Here is a 13,314-nt window from a genome sequence, read left to right as displayed (position 1 = left end):
CTTGATAATGACCTAAGAATGAAGGCTGAATTTCAAGGATCATGTCCTTCAGGAAAGAAGGAAATCGGGCAAGAATGCCAGGAGGCCTTCGTGGATGGATAAGAAGCTGCTGAACAGCAGAGAAGAGGGGAAAAAAAAAAAAAAAAAAAAAAAAAAAAAAAAAAAGAAAAAAAAAAAAACGGGTGTAGAAAAGAAGTTTTTTCTCAGAAAGGAAAAATAAACTTTCAAGAAGTGGAAATGAGGACAGGTGGCCTTGGAGGACTACAGGGAAATCCCCTGGCCAGGGGGCTTGGGGCTACATGATCTTTGAGGGCCATTCCAACCCTGTAATGTTCTATGATTCTGTAATATGCATTTGCTAATGGTTTGGCAGCTGCTGTGTCCCTAATGCCTGTAAAAGGATTTTTAAATTAATTTATTCTGGTGTCTTCTTGCTATTGAATTAACACTGATGAGTTCATATCCACAGTGTTACAGGGGGCAATGTTTTGTCATTGCAGGGCTCTAGATCAGGTCAAAGTAATGTTACGTTTGTGAACTCACCAGTTCAAAACCTTTGCTTATGAAAAACTGACTTATAAATTCGTTTAAGTATTATGCCAGAAAAGAAGCAGTATTCCCAAATAATCCCACTCCTGCTGCCAGCAGATTTGGAAAAGAAAAGCCCTGAAAGACTGTGCATGGTTTGTCTCCCCTTCTGAAGCAGACCTTAGGGCTAAGGTCTCATTCAGACTGAAGTCTCAAACATGGAGTTTGATGAGGAGACAATTGGTGTAACTGTAGATGTGCCTTAGGAAAAAACAGGGAAAATGAAAAGGTGCAGAATGGTGCAAATTCATTAAAATCTCTGCAAATCTGATCATAGTGAAAGGTTTACTGCAGGCGGCTCCAGAAAAGGAATGAAGAAATCAGTCATGCCCGAGGTGCCCAGGCAGGCAAGGATTCCTGAGCAGCACCTCTTTAGGAGAATGGTTTTTTTTCTATTGTGCCAACTGCTTTTCCTTAGAACAAGAAGGGGGAAATCAGAGGGAAACTGCAGTGGGACATGGATTAAAGCATTTCACAGAGCAGCTTCAGTGCCGAGTTGCTGAGGGCCTGACTTGTAACCCTGCCCTGCTCAGGCAGTCATTCCCAGTCCCTGCAGAGGCTCCACTTCACGTTGTGGAGTTGGTTGCAGTGTGCTGGGCGAGGGATTCATCCTCCCCTCCCATGTGCTGGCTCTCCTCCAAGGAACTCCGGGAGCTCTTCTGCTCCTCTTCCAGCACCTGCAAGGGAACAAGAAGTCAGGGAAATAGAGAGGAAAGTGAGGAGCAAAAGCACAACTCAATTCACAGAGCTGAGATGAAGGAAACGATAAACTGGAGCTGATTTATTTTTGAAAGGGGGCAAAAAGTTTCATATGAGGTCTCATGAGAAGAAGAAAACAAGGGGAATCAAAACATGGAGCAGGAAGAGGCAGCAAATCCAAATGTTTTGCCTCACTAGAGTCAAGAAGCCCTGAAGAACCAAATCATCTGTGATTGAGATAAAGACTAAATTTGACCCTGGGGCTATTTCATTCTTTGATCTCACATGCTAATTACAAATAAAAATACATATATCTGTATATATACAGGGATACTTATGGCTCTTTTAAAATACTCCCCCCATAATCCCTGTTATCAACTAATCATTCTTAATTGTGCTCTTTATTAACTAAACAAAACACAGTAATCTTTGTCAGCGGTGCAAGTTTTTCCAGAAAGTCGGGAGTGACCATAGCACAACCATGTTATGTTTCCCTGGAAAGGCAATTGCAGCTGTGCTGACTTACACCATACTGTGATTTGTCCCAATATATTTTAATGATATTAAAAGCTCTTCAGAGATAATTCCTGATAGAGAAGAAGCTGACTCTGGATTTCTCTGAGTGCATGTATTGAATGCTGGCATTAATGAAGTTTACCTACCATGGCTTCATGCTGTTCTTCTCTCTTTGCAGTGCTGTACATTGAAACTGACAATTTAATATTGGCTTCTTCATCCTCACGAACCATCAAAATATTTAACATCTTCCAAGAAATCAGAAGAAAGACCCCTCAGCTTTCCCACAAAATGACTGTACCTTTACAAGCCTGACCTGCTAACAGAGCAGATGCTGCATACAAGAATTGTAGAATAAGATTAAATATAGATCTGTGCAAATATGTCTACATCCTGCTAGATCAAGCTCATAGTCTTCATTTTAGATTGCTTCTGTGTATGAAATTCTTGGATGTAATTACTGATACTGACTGATAAAGCTTTTCTGGAATCACAGTTTTGGCACTACTTTAGAAATGGCACTGATAGCTTTGGCTTATTCTTTGTCTTATATAGGATATTCAGCATAAGCAATGGGAATATTTTGTCTGTTGATACATCAAGACAGAAATTTGGCAAGGTAGTTCATGAGGTCACAGTGAACTAGCTTCAAATTTCTGATGAAAAAAATGTGATTTTTGCAAAGTTGTTCTTAATTATTACTAATATTCTGGGCTAATACAGTTGAGCATTCCCTCTGCAGCTCCTTCAGGGATTTCTCTTCCTCAAAAAAACATTACAAGAAATCCAATAGCTGTGCCTCCATCTGCTAGAATGATTATATTTATCATGAAGTAATTACAAAGAACGGCTCTGTTACACCAGTCAGTGTGATAAGCAGTACAAGCAAAGTGTTTTATGAAGTATTTCCTTACAGCTGCTCATGCAACAAGTCACTTCACTATTTTGGATAGGGTTTCCTGGCAATGCCTAGCACCTAGATATAGCATTACATACAATATCCTTTCTCTTTGGCCTCATTCCTGGGCAAATGGCAGGTAGGCTTCCAGATGCCCCAATTCATATATTGTCATTTGCTCTCTGGAACGTTTCCTCACAGGGAAGGAAGACTAGGAGCAGGAAAATGTGTGACTCTCCATAAATAGATCACAGCTACATCTTCACTGAACAATTCCTGAGTAGCAAGCATAATAATTCAGCATGGACACCAGCTTTGTCTTTTATCACAGTTTGTGCTGGGTAGTTTCAGTCAGCTGAAACTATTTCTACACCTGATCAGCTCTGACACTGCACACCTCCCTGTTACCTCTGCTTCAGAGTCCCGGACTAGTTGCTTCAGATCCTTCTGTTCTGCTCTCAGCTCCCACAGCAAGTCGTAGAGGTGGCGCATGTTCTTGTGCTTCTCTGAGGACCAGGGCTGGAAGCAGATAAGTCAGTGAGAAACAGCAGCACTGCCTGGGTGCACAGGATCAGGTACTCTGCTGGCACAAACTGGCACGATCCTGCTACAGCCAATAAAGCAGCACTCATTTTCATCACTGAAACATCAAACCCATGGTCAGCATGGGTTTATCAGACTTCATTTTGATTTAGAATCCATCAGTAATGTGAGCCAGATGGCACATCTTGCACTTTGCTGATGCTGCTGTTTTACAGTTGAAATGAAATGAGATGAATAGGAATGTATAAAAATAGAGATGAAAAAATGGGATTCCTGCAATGGTATTCTGAGTATTCTCCCCAGTGGGAAACAGAAATTTTAAAAACCCTGTAGCATTAAAAAATCCCTATTTGTAATCTCTGTTTGCTTTTCTGAAGTGTAATTGTACAGCATCACAGCAGAATTTTCTGGCAGGCTTCTGCCTCTGGTTACAGGCTCACACTGATGCTCTGAGTGGGTGACCCCTCACCCCTGATGAGATCGTTTGGTTTAATGGCAGCACTCAACTTCTTTTGGAATATTTTTTATTTAAGGCTAGCTAGCTAGCTAGCTGTCTCCAATGTATTAAGCCTCAGCATCTTGCTCTGCATCTGCAGAGTAAACACTGGGATATTTAAGGAATCATAGGACCCAAGAAGTCCACAGCAGAAATACAACCAGAACAAAGAGTGTCTGCCTTTGCTGCTCTGTTCTCGCTCTTCTTGAAGAGGGAGCAACAGAGAAGATTTCAGCTTCCCTGCCATGAATCTACAGAACTAAGTCCAACAGCTGCTGAACCTACATTTTGCAGGATCCCAGGGGATGTGGAGTCTGCCTGATGACCAAATCTGAGAAGATGACCTCAGGCATGGCCAGAGCAGGCCTGCCATGTCACATTATGTCCTGCACTCCCAGTCACTCCCAGCATAGCAGTGCATCTCCTGGGCTGTGGGTGTTGTCAGCCTGGAGCTGTGCAGGTGGAGTAGAGAGGCAGCATGGAATACGTCATGCTTGTAGTTCTTTCACTGACATGTCACCTTTGTGCCTTGTGATCTTCATACCTGGTATTTGACAGTGTTTTCTCTGCTCAGGAAGATTTCATCTTCTCTCTTCTCCCTCCCTATTACTCTGCAGAAAACCACCTTTGAGGCAATGGTGTCATGGAGCTCAAGGTGATATGTCAGCTGGATGACATCGTCTATGACCATAAAGATACGTTCCTCTACATCTTCGTCAGCAGGCTTTTCTGGATTTCTGTGGAAGTACTCCTTGATTTGCTAATGGAGAGTGAAAAAAATATACAGAAGCAACTTAGATAACACAAAACTGGTCAATGTCAGATTTGTGTAAAACCCCAAGGTAAAAATTGTGCCTTTCTGCCGGGACTTGCATCTCTTGGCCAATGGTCCTAACGTTCTTGCCTATGTCTTAAAAAAACCCAACCACAAAGCTGCTTAAAGCAATACAGAAGTTTCCTATTTGTGGAGCAGAGGATGCTTTCCAAACTCCAAGTTAGCTTGGGATGCATCCCTGCCTGAGGGACCTGCAGGAAACAAGGTATTTTGGAGAAAAGTTTCCCATATTTCCCCTGTAACATATCAGAGTGATGAGACAATTCATCAGGAACCTAAAATGATATTAGTTTGGGCTCAGCACACAAAATCATTTTCCTAATTTTGAATCTTGTGAAAATTTTGTTCTGAAATGATAGTCACTTTTTTTTTTCTTTCCTCCGACACACAATTTCCAAGCCTCAGTTTCCTAGTTTAATTCTAGCTGCTCAATACAGTTCCTGACAACTGCTCACACTGTAGCACTCTGATGGGGAAGCAACTGTGAGAAACAGCAGCTGAACAACGCTTGGATGTCTCATCTGGAGTTTTACCTCAGCCATGCCCACTGAAAATGAACTGAAGCCCCAGGCAGTGTGTTTTGCATAGTTTGAATATCACAGTGACACATATTTTCTGTTCCTGCCTTGGCCATACCACTATAGGCCGGGAGTTAGCCTCAGCTGTGACGCCAGCCATTTCCGTTTCCTGGCCTCTTTCACCAAACTCTATGTGCCGCATGTGCAGGAAGTCCTCCCGCCCCACGAAGTACTCTGTCATCTCAGTAGCAGTTTCAAAACGTTTCCAGAGGCCATCAACTCGTGCTGTGTGGTAAAACTCCACTGTGTGCCCAGTCTCAGGTTCCAGTGACGTGTAGGAGTGAGCTAAGGACAAATCACACACATTTTCAGAGTTAGCAGCTGTAATACACTGAACACAAGCGTGGCCAGGGGAGGTCTCATTTTCTTCAGCTTAGCAACAGATCTGATGCAAGACTTGTCCCCAGCTGCAAAACACTAGGAGAACAAATATAATCCTAAAGAGAAAGTTTCAGCTTCTATCAATTCTGCTGTTAAAAGTAGAAATGTACCACGCTGATACACACAATAATTATATGTTTTTCTAACACACAGAAAACTACATAGCTGGGGGAGCACTGCCCAGGACTGCATGCCACCAACCCAATTCTCTACTCTTCACTGGAGACCATTTTATTTATCTAGGCAATTTAATCCACAAGGATCCTGTCCCCCCTGCCTTTCAGCTTTGGGCTTTTGCCACTGCTAGAAGGGAGTCATGTGAAATCCCATCAGCTGCAGTGGCTGCCCAGATGAGCTGGAATACCTTTAAGAAGAAGAGGGTGTCCAGGCCTAAAATGGTCTGTGATCAGCTGTGTTTGTTTATTCACTTCTCTCATATACAGCAGGTCTTCTCGGTGTTTGAACCATTCCCTCACCTCCAGTTCTTCAGTACCTGGCAGGAGATAGGTTATTTTGCAACCTGAGGTCATCCTGTTGGAGGTGGCAAAATTCTGTTGGGCTCTCAGTGTCTGTGCCAGCACCCTGTGATCCTTATAGAGGCTCAGTGGACATGGTACAGCCACTAGAACTGCCCTGTGCACAGGGGAATTTTGTATGTGAATCCTAATCTACATTTGAGTAGATAAATTATACCCTAAGAGGGTCTATTCCTCTCTATCAACCAGAACTAGAGTAATAAGTTCAGGAGTAGAACATGGCATTGCAAAAGGCTATGGATAGGCAAGAGAAATTCCATCCCAAATACTTAATGATGGTGTCAGGAGACTGGAGCATCACACTATCCAAGAAGGCTGAGGGCAGGACACTGTATGTCCAGTTAGGAATCTTATTTCTTGAACCAGCTGTTAAAAAATAATGTTTTCAACTACAGGGATATCCTCAGGCTGTAGCTGTCCCTTTCTATGGCCGCTTTTGACACCACTGAGGAAATGAGGATAGTGACACTATTGGATCAAATACAACCAGCCTTCCATTTCTCTGAAGACTGAAAATCCACACAGCTGACTTGTGACACTGAAGAGTTTCACTGGTGTATAAAACAGATTCAAACTCTTGTGAAAACCCCTAGCAATGCTAGAAAGTTCGGGGGCTCAACAGACTAAGCATGATGAAGAGTTTGAGGATAAAGTAAATAATCACCCCACAAAGCTGAAAGGAAAATGAGAAAGCACAAGAGAGACTCTGGCAGAAAGGAGATCAGCTCCCCCTTTCCACCAGCATGGCCCAGGCTGTTTGCTCAGTGTGTGGAGTGTGCTCATTCATCCCTCTTACAGTCTGAGTCTGCATAGACAGTGAGGCGTTCCACCAGCCCGTCTCCATTCGCATACGCTGCCCATTTCTCCTGCTTTGCTTTATCGTACAGGATCACCTTCTTCCCCTGGGAAAAGGGATTCTCATATTCTGCAGTGGGCAAGAGAGATGTCAGACAAATTGATTCCCCTGTACTCAGCCAAAAAAAAGAAAAAAAAAAGATTTAAGAGGGGAAAAAAATGGTCTAAGGGACATTATGCATTTATTTATTGTGTTCTGCTGGCAATAAAGCTGTTCAGACCCTGCCTGTTGTCCTTTAATGTTATAATGGTATAATAAGTCTTTTCTCTCCCCAAACAGGTATTTGATAATGCCGGAGCAGTTCCTTGTGCATAGCAGTAAGAGAAAGATTATCCCAGGCAAAATTCCCAGCTGGCAGGAAAACACAGTGTGGGTGTGTGTCTGTGGGGGATGAGACAGTGCAGCACTGAGGGCAGCCACTGGAACCAGTAGGTTTTGTGGCCTTCATCTATTGTGCTTCAGTGTCACTGTTTGACCACCCTGAAGGGAGAAACCAGTGAGATAGACAAATGTCCCAAACCCACTGAAAGGTCAAGCAAAAGGCAAAAGAAAAATACCTACCTCTGCAAGATACCTTAATTCGGGCTACCCATGATAGTGGCATCTCAAAGCGCATGCCTATTTCCTCCGTTTCTTGCTGAAACAGAAGCAGAGATTTGTGGTTTTGGCAGCATCTCTTACTGTGCCAGGGGGCATTTTGGTGCTGGTGAACTGCAGTGATGAGAGCTCAGCTCATGCAAGGCTGTGTTCTGGTGAGCACCATATGGCACAGCTACAACAGCACATCCCCACTCCAGCCTGATGAAATTATCTTCTCCTGGCTACTGCTCATGCTGGCAGGGAATGTGGCAATCACCAAAATGACCAGGTTATTTTAAGTAGACCCTGGAGGACTCTTTGCTCCCCGATTATGGGCAAAGGCTGAGAAGAGCAGCTAGAAGGAGGGCATTATTATTTGCATTCCTCTGTCCTGCTGTGCAGGTGCAATGTCTGTTTTATCATGCTGTCTTCTCCCAACACAACACTTTGTGCTTCTAGTACATGGCATTTTTTTGTATTTTAGAGGACACACACTATTTTTTTATTTGGTTGGCAGGTTCACCTTGCAGCCAGGAGGGAAAGGTGACCAGCATAGAAAGAATGTCCAAAAAAATCTCATTCTGGATTTTTTTTTAAAATTATTTCACCCCAAAACGAATGCCTTGGAGGCTTACAGAGATCCCTAGCCACTTATGACACCTGAAGTACCACTTGGAGTCCTGCTTCAGAAAGCACCAGAGCTCTCCTAGATTGAGAAGGAATCTAAACCTGGCCAGAGTAGAAGGGATGTGACCTGGAGAGGGCAGCGGGGAGGCAGATATTCACGGGCCTGTGGACACACTGGTTCCATACAGGGTCCCCAGTGCTCAAGAGCATCACTTGGGTCACTCACCGTGTCATCTGTGTTGCTGTTGGGTGACTCTGTGGGCAACTGAGAGGCCTCATTGCTCTCTGAAAACATAATTTCCCAGCAGAAAGAATCACTCAAGTCAAAGCTGAGATCCTAGGGCATACAGGAAAAAACTCTTTTAACTACAGGGCATTGTCAAAGGCCTGACACTAAATTTGACCACTGCTTTAATATGTCTGTGGTGCTCTGGACCTGCCTGGGTGTCAGAGACTTTAGGAACTCTAGAGATCTGGACCTCAGGGAGATGAGCTCCTCAAACCCTTGGCTAGCTGGTGGGACCCCAAAGATGTCCCAGTGCCTAGAGGTTGCAGAACCCCTTCCTCGTGGTGCTTCTTCCTCAGATGAGAGGAAATGGCTGGAAATGCTTCTGCCTCCTTCCTCCGGGCAAGTATGGCCCCAAGGGGAAGCAAGCTGATCTAACTCAGACCCTCACCTCATAGACTCTGTGTCTGCTGGGGGATAGCTGAAGTGTAGTAAGAGCTGAATCAAGATTTTACCTTCCTTGAGCTATGCCTGACAGACCCAAAATATCCTCTGCCTGTTGTTTGAGAGAAGGAGTGCCTAGCCAGCCTTAAAAGCTGAAACTCTTGCACTGTAGGGATTTAATAGATGTGATCTGTATTTGCTAGCTCAGAGTCTGGGATGCCCTGGAATAGTTCCATAGTCTATGTAATCAGAGCAAAATGACCAAAACCAACACAAGGAATGGTTAAATGGAAACTGGACCACCACTGGTCTTGGACTTCCCCAGGACTCAGGTTAGCCCAGCTGTCCCTCATATGCCCAGGCAGGGTGCTAAGGGCTCCCTACCTTGCAGCCTTTGCGGCAGTCCTGCATGTTCACCCAGTAGTTCCTGTGGTTCCAGATGCTCTCAATCCCAAGGAAGCACTCATCTGTGGTGCTGTGGTGGTTTCCTGTGAACGGGTTGATGAAGAAGGTCTTGGGAACCTTCCTCTTCCCAGAGAGAACCAGAACCCATGCGTGCACCCGTAAGCCATGCAAAGGGTCTCGCCTGGGCTTTTCCACCTCCTGTAGCACAGAGGATAGAGCAATAATTATTGCCATTTCACTGACACCTTATTCCAACCCAAGGGCAATCTTATCCTTTCCTCTGCCTACTTATAAAGAACTCCAGGCTCTTAATGCTCTTTAAGAGTGAGGTAGTACATTCTCAGCACATGTCCTTGTGCCAGCACACACTGTGCTCCTGGAGGCCAAGCACTCATGGCCATGATCAAGGTCGTGTCACACTTCACAGAGGAGGGTGTGACTCCTCTCTTTGGCCAGCCATTACCTGTGTCTCAGCTTTTCTTCCTGGAGCTCACAGGGAAGTGGACCTTGCTAACTCACCACGACCACCTCCTCTTCTCTTTCCTCCTCTTGTATTGATTCAGTTTCTTCCTCCTTGGCCTCCTTCTGAAGCTCAAACTGGCTCTGTGGCTCTATGGGGTACTTAATTCTATACTTGTTGGGATCCTCCTCTTCTGGTACCTGCAAAAGCAGGGTACTACTGTGAAACACAGCAGAGATCAAGAGAAGGAAGTAAATGTATGGCTTACAGGTATCCCCCAGTTCCCAACACTTGGCAGTTTGCAATATTGCACTTGGTGAGCGGAAATTCAGTGAAGGCAAAAAGGCCTTGAAAGGAGCTGTAGAAAATCACTCAAAAGATTCCTTTGGTGAGGTCTCTGATACAGACTAAAACCCAGTGTGGACCTGAAGCTGCTCCCCCTAGCTCACTGGACATGAACAGGCTGAGAATGTGTGCTGGACTCTTCTCTGCCCACTCAGTGCAGATCTCACCTCTGGGGGCTTCCTGAGCCGTGGGCACAGCTCCTGGGTCTGGTCCAGGGAGCAGATCTCGAGGGTGGCATATCCATGCACACAGTAGGCATCGTAGCCAGCCCCGATCAGCAGGGAGCACAGCAGCACGGTGAAGTCAAAGCAGTTCCCTCGCTGGTACTTCAGAATGGTGGTTGGGGAATAGAGGGAGCTGGGCTTGAAAGAGAGAGATCACGTTCACAGTGCTTGTCTTGTGCAGCAGAAACATGCACCAGGCAGAGAGCAGGGGAGAGAGGCATTGCCCACATCCCTGGGCTCTGCACCCTGTGGGAATCTGTTATGTAACATTCCTTTAAAAGCCACTGACTTTAAAACTCCCCTCCAAAGTGATCTGGGGAAACTCTAACCCCAAATCTGGTGACAATTTAACCACAGAAAGGGAAGGACATGACAAACTCATCAAACTGCTGAAAACCCAATGCTAATCACAATCCTGGAATGGGATTTCCCTCTATCTCCTGCTGTCCTGTCTACAGTACTTCCAAAGAAAACACCCATAAGCTAAATTATAGTTCACAGGAGGAAACATACTTCCTTCTGGCCCTCACTGGTGAGCAATAAAAAGTATCAGTACATACATACTGCATACAGAGAGGTTCTAATCCCACTCAGTTCTCAGACATCACCTAAGGTGATCAAGGCAGTTTCCACCTGCTAAATGGAGATACTTTCTGTGTAGTCACGAAGTGCCAGAGCTCCTCTTGAGACCCTGGTGCTCTTGGGACAGCCTCTGGCTGGTATAGATTGTTTATGTCACTCTGCAGTCCTTGCTAGCAAAGAGTGTGTTCTCTTAGCTGATTCTCATCAAGAACTTGCCCCAACTCTGGCATCATCCCTTTTTGCTAATCTAGAACTCTCCCTTCAGCCATCCCAAAATATACCCAGATATGGGAACAGAAATACCAAAAAGTGCGTAAGAACAGGTCACTGAGGTCAAGTATCATCCCCTAGGGTTTATGTGCTCCTCTGTTCCAAGGATTTCAGAGGGGAAGCTTATCAGCCATTGCCTCCCACAGTGCTCCAGCTGCTCATCTGGGCTGGCTGAAGGCAGGGTCTACTCTTGAAGAAATGGTGCTTAATTATTTAAAAGGTACCACACTGCACAAGCAGTGGGACTGTGGGTCCAACAGAATGCACTGGGTCTAGGAAAACCAGGGGGCTGCCTAAATAGTGTGGGAAGGTGGAAGTGTCAAAGACCTCTGTGATCCCAGCCACTGGGACTCCCCACTGTGTCCTGCTGAAAGGCCCTTCTGTCACCTCTCTTCAGTCTCTGCTGGGGCTGCAGCCCCTTTCTTACCGGTGTGATTGGGCACTTGAGGGGCTCCATGATGAGGTAGTCAGAGACAAAGCTGGCACAGCCTGACCAGTAGTACATGTCTGGGTAAGGCAGCAGGGTTGGCCTCACCGTTGTGCTCACAAACTTCTGCAGGGCAGCAAGAGGAGTTTGGTTAGCCAACAGGCCCTTGGGAGAGTCTCCTCTCCAAAGCCATCCTCAGACTACCCCTGGATGCTGCACATCAAATTCAGGATCTTTCTATAGCATATCAACAGCATCAATATCCCTTCTCTGGTTCCAAGATGGAAATTTCATGGGGCAGGGAGGCTGTCTGCTTGCCTGTGGCTGAAACTTCAGCCTCATCTCAGACACATTCCAGATGTGAGCCAGTTCTTCTCTTCATTTTCAAGCAAGTCAAATAGCTACTGCCTTTTCTGGCTTTTACATCCTCTAGCATTTTTTTTTGCCGTGCATGTTAATGATAAAACAAATTTTGGGGAAAGCTGGTACAAAGTAGCAATTCCAGGTGCCTTGGGGGGAAACATCAGGTGCAGAACTAGAAAAAAGTTGTGCAGCTTGGGCCCAGAGAAAACAAAACCAGACCACAAACTTCCACACTTACTCCTTCCCTGTAACTTTGGGGAAGTTCAGAGTAAGACCTAACTCTGGATCCCTATCTGTGGCTGAGCCTGAGCCTTATCTTAGTTCATGTATTTCTTTTCCTTCCCTTTATGCTTCTGTGGTCTCTCCTATTTCCTAAGCATCACACTGCAGCCCACATGGCAACACCAACATTTATATGGCTCGTGGATTTGGACAACCAGGGTGTTCTGGGGTTCTGTGTGCTCGCTCAGGGGCTGTGGGTTCAGCCAGCAGTTTCACATTCCCTTTAGCCAGGAGGAGCTGCTGTTCTTTCACAGCATTTGGCACTGTGGAAGCCAAGTGCTCGCTGTGCTGTGGCCCAGCCCCACACACCCCATACCTGCACACCACACTCGTTGAGCGGGTGGATGAAGAGCGGCTTGCGGTCGGGGCACAGGTGAGTGTACTGCTGGAAGAAATGGTCAGCCAGCTGCAGCAGCTCCTTTTCCTGCTGGGAATTTGTCTTGTACGAAGATGGCAAGTGGGATGTGTCAATGGAGCTCCAGTCAAAATCACTTATGTGGCAGGGGGAGGCAGAGAGACACAAGTAATAAGCCAGGAGCAATACAGGCAGGATGACCTGATATCAAAACATGGCAGGGCTTCCCTGTTTCACAGGTAAAAAATGGGGCCATATCCAAGGATATGATTTTGACATAGCCAAACCTCTCTGCAGCAATGGCAAATCCCAGAGTCTTGGGGGGGTCTTTATACAGTGGTGAATGGATGCTCAATCAAATGAGTTACCTTGTCTTACTTGCACACCCACACTCTTGGACAAACTCATCAGTCACAAGAAACTTGTTCACTCCCATCCCTGTGCAAGGGGACCACATGTGCCACCCACACGTGTGCAATCACCCTGTGGGGCTCAAAGGGAACATCTCTGCTCATCCCAGCCATGTGCAGAGACTTACGATGCATTGCTAATGATAGAGGCATCCTCCAGAGCTGCATCTCTCTCCAGTTCATCGAGGAAATCACTGATATTCAAAGATATCGCGTCTTCTGGTGTTTGCTCCACTTCCCCCTTCTCCTCCAGGGCCTCCATTCTGCCTGGCACTACAGGAATGCACACACCAGGGTGAATTCGGGAGTGGGACGCAGCTACACAAGAACAGAGAAACACTCCCATCGTGGCCACAGTGCTTTGGTACATGAGCATGACTGGGGCAGCC

The 13,314-nt window shown here is 45.7% G+C and overlaps 1 protein-coding gene across 1 annotated transcript; it reads right to left on the bottom strand.

Annotated features, from left to right (window-relative positions):
- Positions 1–741: 741 nt before the first annotated feature.
- On the bottom strand, positions 742–13,187 carry DRC7 (dynein regulatory complex subunit 7). Its single transcript, XM_041400763.1, has 15 exons — positions 13,054–13,187; positions 12,477–12,651; positions 11,516–11,641; positions 10,180–10,374; positions 9,727–9,867; positions 9,187–9,405; positions 8,359–8,469; positions 7,488–7,563; positions 6,867–6,995; positions 5,899–6,027; positions 5,212–5,438; positions 4,285–4,500; positions 3,110–3,220; positions 1,950–2,051; positions 742–1,265 (listed from the first exon to the last, which is right to left on the bottom strand). The coding sequence occupies exons 1-15, from the start codon at positions 13,185–13,187 to the stop codon at positions 1,155–1,157; spliced, it is 2,202 nt and encodes a 733-aa protein (XP_041256697.1). The 3' UTR covers positions 742–1,154.
- Positions 13,188–13,314: the final 127 nt, after the last annotated feature.

Source organism: Onychostruthus taczanowskii, unplaced genomic scaffold, assembly GCF_017590055.1.
Source record: "Onychostruthus taczanowskii isolate IOZ18803 unplaced genomic scaffold, ASM1759005v1 scaffold18, whole genome shotgun sequence".
In the NCBI taxonomy this organism is placed as follows: Eukaryota; Metazoa; Chordata; class Aves; order Passeriformes; family Passeridae; genus Onychostruthus; species Onychostruthus taczanowskii.
The sequence above is the reverse complement of the archived record's forward strand: the minus strand, read 5'-3'. Positions and strand labels throughout refer to the sequence as shown.

Bases quoted from the DNA above. Each gene is read 5' to 3' on its own strand.
- DRC7 (XM_041400763.1), bottom strand. From the start codon at position 13,187: ATGGAGGCCCTGGAGGAGAAGGGGGAAGTGGAGCAAACACCAGAAGAC. The intron at 8,470-9,186 runs GTAGGGAGCCCT...TGTATGCCCTAG, and splicing joins ACTGCCGCAAAGGCTGCAAG to GATCTCAGCTTTGACTTGAG. The intron at 6,028-6,866 runs GTAAGAGGGATG...ATCTCCTGCCAG, and splicing joins TGTCTATGCAGACTCAGACT to GTACTGAAGAACTGGAGGTG.